Source organism: Rattus norvegicus, chromosome 9, assembly GCF_021556685.1.
Source record: "Rattus norvegicus strain SHRSP/BbbUtx chromosome 9, alternate assembly SHRSP_T2T, whole genome shotgun sequence".
Lineage (NCBI taxonomy): Eukaryota > Metazoa > Chordata > Mammalia > Rodentia > Muridae > Rattus > Rattus norvegicus.
The window spans coordinates 101,092,030-101,112,288 of record NC_141542.1 but is presented as its reverse complement, the minus strand read 5'-3'; the positions used below and the strand labels follow the sequence as shown (position 1 = coordinate 101,112,288).

At 38.2% G+C, this 20,259-nt stretch overlaps 1 protein-coding gene and 1 pseudogene across 50 annotated transcripts in view; one reads left to right on the top strand and one right to left on the bottom strand.

The window, feature by feature from the left end:
- Positions 1-20,259, top strand: part of Trip12 (thyroid hormone receptor interactor 12) — a 126,244-nt gene that overhangs the window by 38,921 nt on the left and 67,064 nt on the right. For 17 of the 50 annotated variants that reach the window (XM_087566368.1, XM_087566367.1, XM_087566362.1 and 14 more), the window contains exons 3-5: positions 9,927-10,052; positions 11,316-12,118; positions 19,435-19,540. In XM_087566368.1, the coding sequence (XP_087422494.1) occupies positions 9,927-10,052; positions 11,316-12,118; positions 19,435-19,540 (1,035 nt within the window). 50 annotated transcript variants of the gene reach the window in all.
- Positions 394-3,923, bottom strand: LOC148003814 (large ribosomal subunit protein eL39-like; annotated as a pseudogene).

Genomic DNA, 20,259 nt, shown 5'->3' with positions numbered 1-20,259 from the left:
CCTCTGGTTGAGACATGGTGAAAGCTAGGAAGGAAAGAAACCTTTTGGTGAGTCATCTCTCCAACCACATCTGTCTGTCTGTCTTTTGTTTTTGTTTTTCCAGTGACATTGAAGCTAGAGCTTCATTTTGTTTAATAGGAGGGAAATTATCTGAGGACATTTTCATGCTTTCTTTTTAAACAGGGTTTTTATTGTGGCCCATATTGATCTAAAATTGCTATGTGCTGAAGATGACTTGTTCTTGGCTTGAGCAACTTTTTTTTTTTTTTTTTGAAAGGTTCTAAATTTTATTACTGGACAAAACACCCTAATTTAGACACAAGCAAGTCTCCAGGTTAAATGTTGAAATTCATCTGGATGGATTGATCGATGACCACAATTCAGTATAAACTCTCAGTCTTGCCATTGTATGAATCCTGACAGACCCAGCTTCGTTCTTCTCCAGTGTCTTCTCTTAGAATTGTACCTGATTTTGTTGCCAGTTTTCATCCGAAACCACTGAGGAATAGGACCGTTTTGTATTTTTGTTTCTTGGCCAGGTATCACTTGATTCTGAAAGTCTTGTGAGAAGCCAAATCAGGTGTAGTACACACTATGGAGGCGAGGAGAAGAGCCTGAGCCATTAAAAAAAAAAAAAAGATTTATTTATGTATACAGCATTCTGCCTGCATGTATGCCTGTAGACCAGAATCTCGTTTTAGCTGGTTGCGAGCCACCGTGTGGTTGCTGGGAATTGAACTCAGGACCTCTGGAAGAGCAGACAGAGCTCTTAGCTTCTGAGCCATCTCTGTAGCCCTTGAATAACTTTTAAAAGCAATTATTCCTGTATTGGTTGAATAAGTTGTAGTTGTTGATTTTAGTCAATAGTAGTAAATATTACTGCTAAAATTACTCAATTTAGCCTGGAGTTTCATGAGTTACCACCTTCAACCTTGATAGTAGTTAGTGATCTATCTTGTCTTGAGCTGAGAAACAAGATTTACAGTGGTTGCCTTGGTTACTTCCAGAAAGAGGCCACAATTGTTGGAAATTACAAATATTTGACTCTGTAGAACAGGCTGTCTTCAAACACAGAGAATAGGGAGCTACAGCCAGGATTCCTTTTCTTGTTTTTTTCCACCTGTTTTTCAAGACAGGTTTTCTTTCTGTGACAATCCTCATTGTCTTGGAACTCTGTAGAACAGGATGGCTTTGACTTTACAGAGATCTGCTTGTCTCTGATTCTCAAGTGTTGGGATGAAAGGTGTGTGCCATCATACCCAGCCATTTTCAATTCTTTTATAATTTATTTATTTTTATTTTATGTTCATTGGTGTTTGACAGTGTCAGATTCTCTGGACCTCTTATTGCATATAGTTGTGAGTTGCCATGGATTCTGGGAATTGAATCTCTAGATGAGCAGTCAGTGCTCTTAACCACTGAGTCATCTCTTCAGGCATGCCCTACCTATGTCCCGTTTTTCATTCTTCTTTTTTTTTTTTTTTCGGAGCTGGGGACCGAACCCAGGGCCTTGTGCTTGCTAGGCAAGCACTCTACCACTGAGCTAAATCCCCAACCCCAGCCCCCCCTTTTTCATTCTTAACAATGGTCTATATTCAGAATCCCTTCCTAGGGATGGTTCAGTGTGACCGAATTGTTGTTTTTTCTATTTTTCTTACATACCATTTCCTTTTTAATATACAATTAAGGATCAAATACTAGAATAGTTAGGAACAATTTACTATTTACAGATCAGTGTGCCCTTTTAAAAATTTGGAAATTGAATCATTGGGCAGTTTCACTTTTCTAATCTGGAGGTTGTGTGTGATAAACTTCCCTTGAGAAAACGGGAACATGACCTCCTTGGTATCATTTGAGGATTAAGTTAGATAATGTATTTAGTCATTATAATGAGATATTTACTGAAGCCTCATTAACAGTCATTGTAATTCATAAGGCTCTGAGATCTCTATAGCACTAAATATATCAGTAGTCATTTTTTCATTGTGTTTCTCTCCTTCTTCCTGGTACTGTGTAAAATATGTGAGTGAAGTAGGTGAGCTAGAAGGTCCCAGGTTCCTTTCCTGTTATTTGCTGGGCAGCATGTGGACTTTTTTTTCTTTACTTTTGGCTGGTGACTGAATTGGTCTTTTGATTGCTGTTCATTCTTTAAGGTCAGGCTTAAAGCTGGATGTTTTGAAAAGCCTATATATTCTCTTGGTAGAGATGACTTGTGGTTTTTGGGGGAAAATTTCAGTAGCATACCCAGTAGATTGAATGCTTTATTTTATGAGACTGACCTCTTTGAGGACAAAGATCAGACCGATATGTATCTTCTCATAATACTTAGTAAAATAGGTTAGTATAGTCATTCTTAACTCCACCAGATAGTATCATTAATCATTAGTGTACATCCATTATGCTTTAGTTCCTCCCCACACTCCTCACCCCCAACAGGCTTTCACTGTGTAGCCCTAGTAGTTTCTAAATCAGAGATCTCCCTCACCTGCTTCTGAGTGCTGGGATTAAAAGCATGTGCCATAATACCTGACTCCTTTAGTATGTTAAAACGAATTATTTATATAAAATATTTGCTTACCCACTGCTTAAAAAACACTAATATGTATTAGCATTATGCAGAAATAAAAATAAGCAGAAAGTAACTCACTGCCAAGTAACATTTAAATAGATAAATGTTTTGGCTATTAATGTTATGTTTGTTTACTCATATGTTGGCGTCTGGGAGGAGTTTGAGTGTGGCAGTACAAACGTAGATTTCAGTGCCTTAAGTAGGGTTGTAGTAGACAGATAATAAGTTCTGTTGTTTCATTTGCTTTTCTGGAAATTTATAACATAAAAGCTGTAAAACAAATATGGACGTAGAAAATAAGTATTTTTCAGGTATCTTACTGTCACATTGTCAGGGTGCTTTTTTTCCTTTATTTTTATTACATCTTTGTATATTTACTAGTGAAACCATTTGCAGTAAGCAGATCAGGGAGTGGTTCTTTGTTTCTTTTCTTCTTTTGGTTTTGCAGTGCTGTGGATTGAAACCATGGCTTTCATATGCTTGGCAAGCACTCTGTTGCCGACCACACTCAGCCCCATGACTGTGATATTTGTATTGTGTGCTAACTCCTAGCTTACACACGTAAGATGACAAGGACATCATGGTCAGTATCACTGCTATCGCTATCTAGAAAACATTTCTTCTCTGTCTGCTTTGGCTTGTTATTGTGCATGATGTGTACAAGTTTGCCTGTGTGGGGTTGTATGCTTTTCTTTTCTCTCTCTCTTGCTCTGTGTGTGTGTGTGTGTGTGTGTGTGAGAGAGAGAGAGAGACAGAGAGAGAGAGAGAAAGAGAGAGAGAGAGAGAGAGAGTGCATGAGTGTGAGTGAGTGAGTGTTAGTTTTATCTGTCTAGCCCAGGATAGCCTCAGAATTTGACCTAAGTGCTAGAATTACAGGTAGGTGTCATCATATCTGTATGAATCAAACATTTAAAAATATAACACATGTGAGTTGGCACTGTACAGAAATTAACAGCCATATTGGTCTAGAAATGTTGAACTTAAGTTTTTTCCATTTGTACAGGGGTAACACACTGTATTAAATATGTAAGGTCTTATATACGTGGGTTTGATTACAAAAACTAATAAAGTATTCTCTAAATAAGAAAAAAAAAGAAGTTAGGACAGGGTTAAGAGATTAGTGTTAAAGACGGAGATGTGTGATTGGAATGTTCTAGAAGTTTGCTTTGAATTAGTGCCAAATAAAGATTAAGTTGGGAATAATAAAAAAAAAAAAAAGAAGATCACCTTCTGCAGACTCCAAATCTAATTGGACACAGCCTCCAGAACTGTGAAGATATCCAGTCTGTAGGACTATGCCATGCCAGTCTTAGAATATTAATGTACCTGGAAAAGCCAGCGACTGTTTATTCATGTTACATATTGGATGTTAAAAGTTAATAAAGATCAGTATATTATTAAAAATATATATATATATATAACACATGGAACTATATAATTTTAACTAGGTGATTTTTTTTATATTTTTTATTGGATATTTTGTGTATTTACATTTCAAATGTTATCCCCTTCCTCTCCATCTCCCATCCCCCTTCCTTTGCTTCTATGAAGATGGTCCCACTCCCACCCACCCACTTGCCATTACCCTGCCATTCCCCTACACTGGGAAATGAGCCTTCCTTAATAGGACCAAGGTCTTCTCCTATTGATGACTGCCAAGGCCATCCTCTGCTACATATGTGGCTAGAGCCATGGGTTCTACCATGTGTACTCTTTGGTTGGTGGTTTAGTCCGCAGGAGCTCTGGGGGGTCTGGATGGTTGATGATACTGTTCTTATGGTGTTGCAGACCCCTTCAACTCCTTCAGTCCTTTCTTTAACTCCTCCATCGGAGTCCCCATGCTCAGTCAATGGTTAGCTGCAAGCATCCACATCTGTATCAGCAAGACTCTAGGTGCAGTGTTATTGTTGACATGAAGCTTAGATCTCTTTGAAATCTTCTTTGGGATATGGATTGGTGTGTATGGGTATGTTGGGAGTTCTGTTTTGGTGCTGGGGATTGAACCCAGGACCTCATGCATATTAAACTATATGCTTTACCACCGATTAAAATCTTACTATGTAGACCTGGTTTGCTTTGTCTGGAGTGATTAGGCATGTACCAGCATTCTGGGCTTTTGAGTTTTTTTTTTTTTTTCATCCCTAGACATAGCTCAATATTGGTGTTAATATAATGTGGAAATTATTTAATAGACAGTTTTCCTCAGATGTTTTGAGAGAAAAGAATTGGTAATATCCAAAAAACTACAAAAACTTAATTCTGGGACTATTGGACTTATGTTTTACTATTGTCAGAAGCATAGTAAATTCAAAGGGATATGCCCCTGTCTTTATAAAGACATCATAAAGTGAGATCCTCCCTGATTTGAAGATTATAATCCTTTTTCTTTTTCTTGTGGTGCTAGGAATTAAACCCATGGCCTGAAAAGCATGTTTATTTGACCACCAAGATATGCTCCAAGTCCTACAAAGCTGAAAATATGGACTATCCTTTACATACGTAGGACCTTTCTAAAACAAATAGAATAGTTTTCATGCAATTTTACAATGTTTTAAAACAGTTTTCTTATTAGTGTGTGGATAGAGAAGTTCTCATTCCCCCATGTGGATCCTAGGGATAGAGAACTCAGGTTGTCATACCTTGTAGGTGTCAGTTAAGTGTAAGTCAGAGGTGCCAGTACCTACTGAGCCAGTACCTACTTGCTATTCCTGTACAGCAGTTTTTTTGTTTTTTTTTTTTTAAAAGGTGACATCCTTCAGTGAGATTAGCATTAGCTAAATAGTAGTAGGAAGGACCATTGTATTGCTGGTTTAAGCCAGTTTTGTGAATTTTGGCTTTTTATTTTTTATTTTTTTTTAAGATTTATATATTACTCAGCTATCAAAAACAATGACTTTATGAAATTCGTAGGCAAATGGTTGGAACTGGAAAATATCATCCCGAGTGAGCTAACCCAATCACAGAAAAACACACATGGTATGCACTCATTGATAAGTGGCTATTAGCCCAAATGCTTGAATTACCCTAGATGCCTAGAACAAATGAAACTCAAGACGGATGATCAAAATGTGAATGCGTCACTCCTTCTTTAAAAGGGGAACAAGAATACCCTTGGCAGGGAATAGAGAGGCAAAGATTAAAACAGACACAGAAGGAACACCCATTCAGAGCCTGCCCCACATGTGGCCCATACATATACAGCCATCCAATTAGACAAGATGGATGAAGCAAAGGAGTGCAGGCCGACAGGAGCCGGATGTAGATCGCCCCTGAGAGACACAGCCAGAATATAGCAAACACAGAGGCGAATGCCAGCAGCAAACCACTGAACTGAGAATAGGACCCCCGTTGAAGGAATCAGAGAAAGAACTGGAAGAGCTTGAAGGGGCTCGAGACCCCTTATGTATAACAATGCCAAGCAACCAGAGCTTCCAGGGACTAAGCCACTACCTAAAGACTATACATGGACTGACCCTGGACTCTGACCTCATAGGTAGCAATGAATATCCTAGTAAGAGCACCAGTGGAAGGGGAAGCCCTGGGTCCTGCTAAGACTGAACCCCCAGTGAACTAGATTGTTGGGGGAGGGCGGCAATGGGGGGAGGATGGGGAGGGGAACACCGATAAGAAAGGGGAGGAGGGAGGGGGATGTTTGCCCGGAAACCGGGAAAGGGAATAACACTCGAAATGTATATAAGAAATACTCAAGTTAATTAAAAAAAAAAAAAAAGATTTATTTATTTATTTTATGTACAGCATTCTGCCTGCATATGTGACTACGGGCCAGAAGAGGGCACCAGATCTCATTACAGATGGTTGTGAGCCACCATGTGGTTGCTGGGAATTGAACTCATGACCTCTGGAAGAGCAGTCAGTGCCATCTCTCCAGCCCCCCCCCCCTTTTTTTTTAAGATTTATGAATTTTGGCTTTTTAATCTGATGGTATAGAATTTACTTTATTTGTGATCTGATACTGAGAATTTATCTGCTGGTTTTTGGTTCATTGAAGGTCTTAGTAAGGCCATGATGAATGCATTTAATTTCTGCATTACAAAATTTTAATTACTTTTAATAAAAAGCAAATAATTTTGTTAGGGTCTGAGATTCCAAAAACAACCAAAACAGATGAAAGCAAGATAACATATAACATACAATTTGAATTAGGCAGCAAAAATTGTCCAGTCAGGGTCAATAGCACAGACTCAGGAACTGACTGGGAATTTGAATGTTCATCTGAGTAAATATCTAAGTAGATGACAAAAAAAATTATTGCACTTAGGCCGCTACTGATTTTAGTCAGGGCCATATAACAGACTTGGGAGCTAAAACCCCAGGCCAGAATGTGTGTTTTTAAGCCCAAACTCCACAAATATGTGAGCCAAGGGGGACTTCTTACGAACATGTCTTTATAACATACTTATCCTCTTCCCATTGGTTGGGTTACTGAACTGGGGCTGGAGAACTTGCTGAGCATTCCTGTCTCAACCTGCCAATGTTGGGGTGGGGGGGTTGGGAACTTTATTTGACTCCTATTCAAAATGGCTTCAGTTTGGTTCCTTCTTAGAATTTTGCTTTGAAAGAAGAAAATCTGCATTTATATATATTTTTTGTGATTTATTGGAGATATGTAACATTTTACTTACTATATTTAATGTATTTAATTGTGTGGAGTCTAAGTATATGCATATTGGAGCCAATGCATGAACTTGTGGAGGCCAAAGACAAAGACAAAGGTCTGGAACCAGTTCTCTAAGGTAGGCTGGCCTTGAATCAAAGAGATAGACCTCTGGTCACTTTCCAGGTGCTGGTTCACTCTGTACATACTAGTACATACTACTTTATTAGTTTTGCTGTTTGCTTGCTTGTTTTTAAGACTGGGTCTCATTTTCCCTCTAGCTGGCCTGGAATTCTATGTAGACAAGCTAAACTCAGAGATCCATCATTTTATGCCTGGGATTAAAGGTGTATACCACACACCTGATAGAAAATTTTCTTTATAAAGCATTTAAAGAACATCTCTGTCTTACTTTTTGAGACAGGGTCTTACTGTGCTTGGAGCTCAGGATTGGCTAGAGTCTGGATTTCTCAGTCTCTGCTTCCCAGCACTGGCTTACAGGCCCATTCCACAATACTGTGCTTGACAGGAATCTGATTTTTGTACTTGTGTAGCAAGTACTTCACCACTTCACATTCAACATTTTTAATGATTATTAGTCTTTAAATGCTTGTTTTAATTATTTACACAGCCCCTACCACCACCCTCACCTGCCCTCCCCACACCCCTTATTTTATGTTTTGAGACAGGGTTTCTTAGTTATAACAACTTTGGCTGTTCTGGGATTTGCTTTGTAGACCAGGCTGGCCTCTATGTCAGGGAGAGATCCACCTGCTTCTGCCTATGGAGTGCTGGGATTAAAGGCATGTGCCACCATACCTAGCTTAATTATTATTTTTAAAAAGATGTTTAGTTTTGAATGAATAGTTTATGGTTTTTACATCATAAAACTTCTGAGGGCAGCTCAACAAGGGATCAGTTGTTTAAGCATGCTCTGAGTTTAGTCTTCAATACGAATAACAAAGTACAAAACTATGAAAACAGTATATATTACCTGGATGATATAACGTGTGAATGTTATTTTATTGCCATTAAATCCTGGTTCCTGAAAATATGTCATACCTCTCTTTTAAGTATTTATAGAACAATTTGCAAAGTTAGAAAAATGCCCAGGGCCTACTGCGTAATCAGTCTGGGACCGAACCCAGAGCCTTGCGCTTCCTAGGCAAGCGCTCACCTCTGAGCTAAATCCCCAACCCCCAGCCTACGTTTTATACCAAGCTGTAACCCAGTCAAGTTACTTTTAGAAAAGTAACTTTTAAATACTGTGCTTTCATTCTTTATCATATAAATAAATGTTTTATAAAGAACATAGGTGCCAATTGTTTTTATTAATAATACTAGTTTTTGTTTTTTTCCCCTGCTGAGGCTGGTTTCTCTGGTTTCCCTGGAATTCACTCTGTAGAATAGGATGGTCTCAAACTCAGAGATCTGCCTGCTCCTGCCTCCGGAGTGCTGGATTAAAGGTGTGCACCACCACTGATAGGCTGCTACTATCAGGTTTTTTTGTTTTGTTTTGTTTTGTTTGTTTTTTTTTTGATAGATTATTTATGTGCCTTTTAATTGAATAAAATAAAACCAGGACTAAAGTTACACAAAAGATTTAACAGTTAACATAATTTCTTCAAACTTGCTTGTTTAGAATAATGCTGCTATTGATAATTAAAGTTTGTTGTATAAACAATGTAGGTATATCACGGGAGGTTTGTGAACATGCACTTAGGTTCTGTGGTAATTATTTCCAGGATGATGTATATGCACTTTCTGTTGATTAATTCTATCTTGATTTCATGTTTTATTTGCTATTTGATGACCACATTGATTTTTTTCCTCTGCAAAACCAGGTTGAAAATGGGTTCATCCAGTTCTGTATTTATGGCTTTACCTGACTTTTAATGTACAAATTGGAAACCATCATTTTGTGAATCACAATTGCCTTTTTTCCACAAACTTTTTTTTTTGCTTTACAGGTTCTCCCCTCTATTCTCTGTGTTGGAGATTGAAACCAAGATCTCGTGCATTAATAGCTAGGCGTACGCTTTACCATACACTGGTCTGCAAAGTTAAAACAAAACAAAGACAGGTTCTCCCCTCTGTGCTAGAGTTTGAAACCAAGATCTTGTGCAGGATAGCTAGGCACACACTTTACCTCAAGGGTCTGCATTCCCAGCTATAAGAAACTTTTAAAGACCATAGTCACATCAGCTATCTTTTTTAAATGTTAAAAAAAAAAAAACGTACATTTATGGGGTACTATGTAAATTTTGATACCTGTATACATTATGTAATAATGCTAAGCGTTTATTAAGTTAAATATTCCTGTTTATCATTTCTTTCTCTTAAACATTCAAAGTTCTCAGTTTTTGGAATATATAGTACATTGTCATTTAGTCAGCCTACACTGTCATTAAAAGAAGTGTATTTGCTGTGTGTGTGTGTGTGTGTGTGTGTGTGTGTGTGTGTGTGGTGTGAAAATATTAGAGTTTCTATAATGAAATCTAGAAAAATTGCTTAAACACAATGTGCATTTTGTTAACTGATATTTAGGAATCTTAACCTTTAGGTATAGAGGTGGTTAGTTCTAAGACTTTTCTCAGTTTATGATAGATTATAATTTAATATTTGGAAGACATGTAGGTCGACTGATTTGTGAGGCTTTTTAATGTAAAAATATTTCACTTTCGGTACTGCATTTGCATCTCAGTGTCCTGATAGATTTCTGTTTTGATTTTCTGCTGACAGGTCACATTTAGGGCAGGCAAAACGTAAGGGATATATCCCTCCTGAGAGTAGAAAATCTAATTTTAAGGCACCCAAAGTGCAATCTAATACTACTTCTGAACTGTCAAGGGGACACCTTTCTAAAAGGTAAATTTTCACATTGCTTATACAATTTCAAGGAAGACTTAAATTGGATTTGAATTATTTCATAATATTAAAGCTTATGTGAGGTTATCTCATGTTACTACAATTTTTTCTCTGTATTTTATTCACTTTTTAGTGGTATTGCTGATACCTACCTTAGGTGATGAAAGTTTTTTATTTAATTAGGAATGATGAGGTTCTTCATTTGCTTAACCATGATAGGCATTTAAAAAACCCTGTGTACATGAATGCCACTGCCCACAGAGGCCAGCAGAGGGCATTGGTTTCCCTGGAGTTGGAGTTAGAGGTAGTTGTAAGCCACCTGGCATAGGTTTTGGGAACTGAGCTCAAGTTCTATGGAAGAGAGCAACAACTGCTCTTTCGTAAATGCTTTTCCCCCAGTTGTCAGCTTTTCAAGGTGTCATTTAACATTTTCTTTAATGCTGATTGCCAGAACTTGTTTAAGTCAGTATTGTTGTTAGTCTATGTCAGTATTCTTTAAAAAAGATATATACATACATGCATATGCTTATATATACGTGGGTGGTAGAGGAGATCAGAAGAGGGCTTTGGGCTCCTAGAGCTGCATTATTGGTGGTTGTGAGCTACCATGTGAGTGCTGAGAATTGAACCCTGGTCTTCAGCGAAAGCATCAAGCACTGAGCCATGTTTTCATATTCTGATTGGTAGGAGGCTTTGCAAAATGGTGTTACTATAAAGATTCTTTGTTTTAGAAGATGATGTCTAATCTTTCAGAAAATGCTTAGTTTTGTACAGTGAGAAAACATTTGTCTTGAGAGCTTCCAAATTCAAATTCTGAACCACTAAGCATTGTTTTTCTTAAAACAATAACATCTTTTGATTAGGAGTGTTAGTGTCAGTAATGTTTGGATCAAAGAGTACTCTTACTTTGATCTGGGCAGGGTGGCAGAAGCCTGAAATCCTTGCACATGGGAAGTGGAGGCAGGAGGACCAGTGTTCAAAGAGTGTCTTAGCTGAAAACCTTTTTATAGACCGTACTGGGTTTTGAGAGCAATAATACCACTTCCCTCCCCACTCCCATAAGAACAAAGTACATTTAAAAATCACAGCACTTTTCTCCCGTTTTCAACATTTGAAAATGTTAATAGTGGACTTCTCAGGCTTTGTACCACCACCTTTTCCCCCAAAGGTCCAGAGATTTAAGGGAGTTGGGAACCAAAGTGTTAGAAGACAAGCTTACTCATGACAGGCTATCACTAACTCTTTTCTTATCTAACCTTTTAGAAGCTGCAGTTCATCATCTGCTGTCATAGTTCCGCAACCAGAGGATCCAGACAGAGCCAATACTTCAGAAAGGCAGAAAACGGGGCAGGTGCCTAAAAAAGACAATTCTCGAGGAGTGAAACGCAGTGCTAGTCCAGACTACAACAGGACCAATTCTCCTAGCTCTGCGAAAAAGCCCAGAGCATTTCAGCATATTGAGTCTCTCTCAGAAACCAATAAGCCACCTAGTAAGTCAAAGAAGAGACATTTAGACCAGGAGCAACAACTGAAATCTGCACAATTGCCGTCAACAAGCAAGGCTCACACCAGAAAGAGTGTGGCTGCTGGTAGTTCACGGAGTCAGAAAAGAAAAAGGACAGAGAGTTCTTGTGTTAAGAGTGGTTCTGGGTCCGAATCAACTGGTGCCGAAGAGAGATCTGCAAAACCCACCAAGCTGGCTTCAAAATCGGCCACCTCAGCCAAAGCTGGGTGTAGCACCATCACTGATTCTTCTTCTGCTGCCTCTACTTCCTCCTCATCTTCAGCTGTAGCCTCGGCCTCTTCTACTGTACCAGCAGGTGCCAGGGTGAAACAAGGAAAAGACCAGAACAAGGCCAGGCGCTCCCGCTCAGCATCCAGCCCTAGTCCCAGAAGAAGTAGCAGGGAAAAAGAACAGAGTAAAACTGGTGGCTCTTCAAAATTTGATTGGGCTGCTCGCTTCAGCCCCAAAGTTAGCCTGCCTAAAACAAAACTGTCTCTTCCAGGGTCTTCTAAGTCAGAGACATCAAAACCTGGACCTTCTGGATTACAGGCCAAATTAGCAAGTAAGTTTATGGGAAGGTCTTTGTTTACTCAACATCTCTTGGTTGGTCAGGAGTGATTTTGCTTTCAAGTCAATTTTATTTTTTCTGTCTTGGATTTATTTTATCTTCATGTAACGATTCATGTTAGTTGAAATACAAGTTAAATTTGTAGAGACAGATAAGGAATGTCTTTATTACTGCTAAGTAATCATATTTCAGAGTTCAATGTCTGTGTTTGTCTTTGATATTCAATTATTTTTTAATGTCAACACTGGGAAAATTTATTCTGTACTAGATTTTAAGGTGCTTTTAAAAGGTGATTGCCTCATACATTCCACATTTCTTCTGGGTATTTAATATAATTTAATGGAAAGAATATTGTCTTCTTGAAGCTTGAAGAAGAGTAGAAACAATACATCCAAGCGAAGAAACTGGAATAAGCATAGTGCTATGTGTTTTCCTTTTTGAACTAGCCTTGGAGATGGAGATTTACACACATACACACGCCCTCTCTCTTAACTTCCCTTCTTCCTTTCTTCAGGAGACTTTCTCCTTAAAACTGATGGGAACAGATGATACTGACTTCTAACTACCATACTGTATGGTCCAAGCTGTTCTTCCCTGTTCTATATAAGAATAGAGAAAGGATAAAGAGACTTAAGAGAACAGTGAACCACATCCTTTTCCCTCTCTCTCCCCCTCTCCCTCTCTCCCTCAAACTCTGCCTTCTGCTTCTGCCTCTGCCTCAAGAAAGCTGGGATTGAACGTGTACACCATCATACCCAGCCCTAGAACTATGCATTCCATAAGAGTAGTTAGTGGTTATTCTTTTACACCTCCCTGGTTTGATTTCCAGTAACCAATGGCAGCTCACAACAGTCTATAACTCCAGTTCCAGGGGATCTGAAACTCTCTTTCTACCTAAAAGGGAATTGGGCATGCACATGGTAAACAGACATAAATGCAGTCAAAACACAGATAAACATTAAGTTTGTAAGTGTTGTCTGTCAGAAAGTTCAATAGGCATAGTGCTGCATGCCTATAATTTCTGCATCTTAGAGGCTCAAGCAAGAAGATCAGGAGTTCAAGTCTTGGGGGCTGGAGAAATGACCAATTAGGACTACATAGAAGATCCTTTTTCAAGAAAGGAAGGAAAAGAAAGGGGAGAGGGAGGCAGAGAAAGGAAAAGGAACGGGTTTTTTTAAAAATATTTTTAAATATTAATTACCCAAAGTGGGTTTCATCAAGTCCTTCATAAATGCATGTAATTTAGTCATATCTATTTCCCTTTCTTTGTTTCCCTCTGGAAAATCCCCTTATTTCCCCAACTTAAATGTGTGTGCCTCTGTATATATGTGAGTGAATAAATTTCACCAGGGCCACTTACAGGATCATAGCATGAGGGATTATTTCTAGGACATTTACTTAACCACCTATGCCACTTGAGAAATGTCTTTACCTTTATCATCAGTTTCTTTAAATATGTATAAATCTTCAGGTCTGAGCCTTTTCCCTTTATAGGATAGATTGTTGATGAGCCTAGTTTTAAGCAGATCATGTGAAGCTGTGATTACAGCTATGACTGTGTTCAGGATTACAAAACCCAGTCATAGTGGGGAGGTAGTATTTCACCTCCTTTCCCCTTTCCTTCAGCTTTTTTCCTAAATAAAATTACATTTATTTGTGTATGTGAGAATGGTGGTTTACAGGTATCATTTAGTGTGTGTTGAAGTCAGAGAACAACTTGTGGGAGTTTCCTTCTACCTTGTCATTTCCAGGGATCGAACTCTGGTCCCAGGCTTGACATCGGTGTCATTATCTGTGTGTGTGTGTGTGTATGTGTGTGTGTTAGGGTGGTAGAATGGGGTAAGGGAGGATGAATGAGAATGAGTAGTGGACAGGGGGGTGATGGCATTCATGTTACATCACATTTAAGTGTAAGGCAGAGTTAGTCAGTTCTTGCTTTCTGCCTTCCAGTTTAGATTCTAGGGATTGAACAAATCTGGTCATCTGGGGCTCAAACTGTTAAGTTCCTCTACCCTTTTCTGTAGTGTTCCTTGCATTTTATAGGGCCATAATATGGATATCCCTTTAAAACATTCCACACACTTTCATTCTTATTAGTTTGTATAGTTACCACTGAGCACTGCAGAGATGCTTATCTCACCAAATGGTTCCACCAATCTGAGCATAAACATAGGTACTTGGAAGAAGATACAATGAGCACACCGTGTGTATTTAGCAATCCACATTAAATTAGCAGCAATAGCTTTTTGAGTAGAGTTTATATCAACCCTGACAGTAACAACCTCTACAGTAACAAATGTGTGTCCTCTCTTATGGATCAGAAAGCAGTTGGTTACCTATTTCATAGACATGCTGTTGTTGTGTCAGCTGCTCATCTTGCCATAAGATCCACTGCTGAGTGATGGCTCTCATCAGTCTTAGAACACATGAGGACTAGCCCAGTGCTGGCTTGTTCTTTTCTGTATCCTGTAGGATTATGGCAATTTCAGTAATAGGGTTTTATTATCTAGTTTAGCAATTGTTTGTTTTTTAGGGAATTTGATGGGCCTTCATGACCATTGTGTAGAGAGACAGCATAGACTTTTTTAATGGAGTTTTCTTGATTTTTTTTTTTTTTAATAAAACTCTCATTGAGGAAAAACCAAGAGTTCTGACAGTTCATTGGCTCATGAACAAATGAATTATTCACTTGAACTTGCTTTAACTTACCATTTATATTTTCAGACTTCATTTTATAATGTCATATTTCTTTTTTGCAATGTCATTTTCTCAGGCTGTTGTATGTGGTCAGTGCTTTCCTAATCTCACTGCTACTACTTTTTCTAATTATAGCCTAAGCTATTGAAATAAGAGAAGGAACCGGTACCTTTTTCCTTTTAAAGCATCTAGTAAGTACTGGTTATTAAATTAGATGTATATGATTTAAAAACAATGTAATAGTGGTCTGTACACGGCTTTAAGTGCCCTATTTAGAGCAGACTGCCCTCAAACTCAAAGATCTGACTGCTTCTCCCTCATTAAGTACTGGGATTAAATGCTCTACTGCCTTGGTTTTTGTTTAAAAAATAACAGTTTCAGAACAAAAGACTAGCCAATATTTATTGTGCTTTTGCTTGGTAGTCATGGATCATCTCACTTGTCCATCAGATTTCTATGTAAGTAGTATTCTGAGATTACAGGTAGAACATGGAGTGAATTGCTGACCTAGTTTCTGTCCAAAGTCACAAAACAAAGAAGTCATAGTGCTGAGATTCAAACCCAGGCCATTCTGAAATTGCTCTTAAAGTGCATAGCAATGAAGAGGTTAAGAGAAAGTGATCTGTTACTGGTTTCAAAATATTAAATGTTTTTTGGGAGAAGGTCCAAAGTAGAGATCAACAGTCTTGGATTTGAATTCTACATCTGTCATTTTAGCAGGTGATGATTGCTGGAAAATTTATAAAATTTATTGTGAAATAGGCATAATACTTATTTAAAGTAAGTGCCTATCTTCAGAGACTTATTTAACACAAATCTCTGTTATGTGTCTATCATAGAATGTAGGAAGCACAACCCAAAGTAAGTACCTTCAGCAAAGGCCGTGCTTAGGCCATTGTGCAAATCTGTTTATTCACTGGGAACATTCAGATGTTAGTTTCTGTTATTCATACCAATTTTATGAATAACTAAATGTTCAATTATAGTATCACAGCTCTATTGCTGTGAAGAGACACTATGACTATGGCAAGTCTTAGAAAGGAAAATATTTAATTGGTTATAGATACTTAATTGTTAATCAAACTAACAGTTTGATTTAGTCCATTATCATCATATTGGGAAGCCTGGTAGCACCCAGGCAGTAGCATGGTCCCCTTCCATAATAAATAAAACTCAAATAAGAGTGCTTTGTTGCTGTCCTCTGACACACCAGAAGAGAGGGCATCATGTCCCATTATAGATGATTGAGAGCTGGCATGTGGCTGGGAATTTAACTTGGAACCTCTGTTAGAGTAGCTAATGATGCTTTTAATTACTTAGTCTCTAGTTCTCAAGGCCACCCACACTTCATAGTAGTGCCACTCTCTATGTGCCTGCACGGGCCATTTTCTCTCAAGCCACTACATGTACTTAGGGCCAAACTTTCCTTTAATCTTATTTTCAAAATATTAATTCTTATAAAACAGGAATAAAAAATACACAATATGGCAGGTCATATATTTAGATATTTAGTGGGATTATGTATTTTTTTGTGGTGCTTAGGATTGAACTCGGGTCATTATACATTCTAGGCAAGTGTTCTGCCACTCTTTATAGTTCCTTGACTAGCCTTTTTCCTTTTAATTTTTTCTTGAGTATTTTTGTGTCTGTGTCTGTCCACCTGACCATCTGTCCATCTGTCTTTCTTTCTTAGGCATATAAGTGTGAAGGTTAGAGGACAGTTGTATAGAGCTAGTTCTCCTCAGGCTTGTATTAGAAGTACCATTATCACCGAGCCATCTTGTAGGCTCCTTCTTGACTTTTGAATGCATCAAAATTTGTTTTTTCACATTCCCAGGCAGAATTTAACTTAGAACCTGCTGCCTAATGATTGCTTATTCTGTAGTCTATAATGAAATATCATTTGTTAATATTTTTAGATTTTTCTTAGATTGATAAAAATTCACAGGGAGGATTCTTTGACACTCTTAACTGTTATTGAGGGTGTGTCAAACCTCAGAGGAGCTTGAACTAAGAAGAATCCTGTGGTATAGGGCGGGATATCATTTAATTGTTACTGTCTTCTTTAATTAAGGATTTCTGTAATTTACATGTAAAATATCCTGGGTCCAGAAAGTTGTCTAGCTGTATAGTTTCCAGTTATAGAGTAAATCTGTAATCTGGATCTGGAAATCTGGTAGCTTCATAAACTTCTCATCATTGAATCTTTGGTTTTAGCCTCAAAATTGTGGTTTTGGTACTATTAGTTCCCAAGTCTTTAATGTCTATAGGCAGGATTTCTCTGTGTAGTCCTGGCTGTTCTGGAACTGAGTCTGCAGACCAGGATGGCCTCAACTCAGAGATCTGCCTGCCTCTGTCTCCTGAGTGCTGAATTAAAGGCCTGTGCCACCTCCTTTTGGCTCTTAAGAGATTATCAAGTAAAAGTTGTTTTGCTATTTTAATGTATACACTATATTATATGTTTATCATTCCCCTCCCCTTTGCTTTTGATGTTTTTGATACCTTGAGACATGGTCTCTTGTAACTCAGGTGCCTTTGAAATCACTGTGTAGCAGAGGTAACCTTGGCTAAATTTCTCTCTTTCTCTGAGACAGCCTCATGTAGCCCAAAGGCTCATTTTGAACATAATACTCCCATTTCCACCCCCAAGTACAAGGTTTATAGCATATTCCACAAATGGCTGGATTTTTTTAAATGTTAGAGATACTAGTTGACTAAAATGTGTTGTCAGCTCCATTGCAGTGTGCACTTCTGCTGTGTCTCCTGTTACCAGTGTGCACTTCTGCTGTGTCTCCTGTTACTGAGGTTAAAGGCTGAATAGAGTAGGAGAGAAAGCCTGGGTATGTGACTACATCAAGAAATTGGGTTGAAAATAAATGGAAGAGCTGGGCAATGGTGGCCCATGCATTTAGTCCCCAGCACTTGGGAGGCAGAAGCAGATAGATCTCTATGTGGACAGCCAGGGCTACATAGAGAGGAACCCTGTCTTGAAAAACAAAAAGAAACTCAAGAATTCTTTTTTTTTTTTTTTTTTTTTTTTTGGTTCTTTTTTTCGGAGCTGGGGACCGAACCCAGGGCCTTGTGCTTCCTAGGTAAGCGCTCTACCACTGAGCTAAATCCCCAGCCCGAAACTCAAGAATTCTTAAGTCAGCCTTTATTACTCACTTTATAATGTTCTGACTCTTTTGTATTCATTTTACACGCCTAGTTATTCCACAGTTTATTTATTTAAAGATAAGTTATTTAGAAATAAAAAAATTCTCAAAAGTTTGTTTCGATTAAATGCCACTCTGGCCATAGACTTTGGTTTTTATAGAGTCTTGATTTTTGTTTGAAGACTCATTCACCAATTTTCCTAATGATTTTTACTTGAAAGAGCTGCAATTTTAAAATTACACACATACTTTTAAGTTTGTATGTGTGGGTATAGAATCCCCAAGGAGCAGGTGAGCATGAGCCTGTGGAGGTCAGAAGGCTTCCCTAGAACTGGAGGGCACGGGTGGTTGTGATCTGCCACGTGAGTGCTGGGAACTGAATCTGGATTTTGGGCAGGGACAGTAAGCTTTCTTAATTGTGAGTCATTCCCTTGATATCTAGAATTATTTTTCATCTTAATTCTTCTCCAGTCCCTTGATTGGTGGTGAACTCAAGAGTAGCCAAAGACATGGTAGTGGTAGTGCACTCTTAATCTCAGCATTTGAGAGACAGGGCAAATAACAGACTAGCTGGGGCCCCATCATGAGATCCTGTCATTGTGGCCTCTCCATCTCCCACCCAGTAGAGAATTTTCATCTTAAATAAATTGGCCTATCTAAAACTTAAAACTTGAAAATAAACCTAAAAATAAGTGGAAGAGCCATTTAGTCCCTAGCACTTGGGAGATAGAGGTAGATTGATCTCTGAGTTGGGAAAAAAGAGAGGTAATCAGGACCAAGTACATAATTGTTTCCCAGAAAAGCTCACATTCATTTAACATGTGTCATCAGTCTAGTAGTCACACAACCTATCAGTTGACTTTGGATTCACTATTCACTATTCACTATTGAAGTTCTTCAGTTAAATACAGCCTATTACCCAGTATACTATCAAACATTGTACTGTACCATTGAAAAGAAGAGGGGTAGGTAGATGTTATCATGGCCTTTTTATTTAAAAATAATGAAAAAGTTATTAGTTATTAGAACTTTTTAGTATCAACTATGACTGTAAAGGCATTAGGTAGCTTTTAGAGTAAAAGTAAAGTATGCTGATTGCTTCCTAATTATGATCTGAAAATTGTACATTCCACTACTCTTTAGTTCCATGCTCATAGAATGGCATAGATGTTTTTTTGCTGTCTCTGTTGTTTTTGATTTAACTTTATGTAAAGTAGCCAAAAATGGATGAAGGGTAGTGTAAAGTTAATACGATTGAATTCTGAAGTTCAGAATATATACCAGGGAAATCGCAGAAGCTGGAGGGAAAGGCTGGGCTGTATGTTAAGGTTTGGGCCGAGTGACTGCACTGAAACTTAAAAATTGAGGAAAGTACTGGTAGGCTTTTAAAAAACAAGGGTTCCTGGAGATTTAACTCACAATAACGTAGAAAATTTAACTTCTGTTTCTCATGTGTAGGTTTAAGAAAGTCTACCAAGAAGCGCAGTGAGTCTCCACCTGCTGAGCTCCCCAGTTTGAGGAGGAGCACACGCCAAAAGACCACGGGCTCCTGTGCTAGCACCAGGTAATGTATTTAGTATTTTGAGCCTATAGTTTTTATTTCAGCTTTGATCAAAATCTTTCTGTACTTAACATTACCAAAATTTTCCTTTGCCTCTTCACCATCCTCCCCCCGCCCCCTTTTTTTTGACCCAATTGGTAAGATATAATTGCCCACTTAAACATACAAAGCTTGGTACCATCCATCCCTTAGGAACATTGATAACCTGTAAATACACAGAGCAGAATCTTAACATCACCTGCCATGACTTCTTCCCTCTCTTCCTCTCCTGTCTTCCCTTTTCTTCTCGTCTCCTCTTCCTCCTTCAAACTTCTCTCCCGCCTATCCTTCCTTCTCCTCCAATGACAGGCCTCCTTCTATCCTGTACCTGCCCCTCACCTGTACTTTACAAATTCAGTCACCTGATTCCTGAGTAAGTGTCTAGTAGCTGTCCTTGGGGCAGTGGAATTAGCATCAAAATACAGATAACTTCAGGGCAAACCACAATATTTCCCCCTCTTTGTCCAGTTAAAAAGCCTTTTCACTTATATATAAATTGAGTACCATTCTACAATTTATAAAGCATATGATATTCTCAACACCCAGTCCATCACTATATCAGTTAAACAGAACATTTAGTTATTCATTCCAGCTTAAGAAAGGCTTAAAATCTATATTATATCTTTGCTAGCTTGTATACTCTCTGATAACTATCCAATAAAATATGTATATTCAGAGTTATG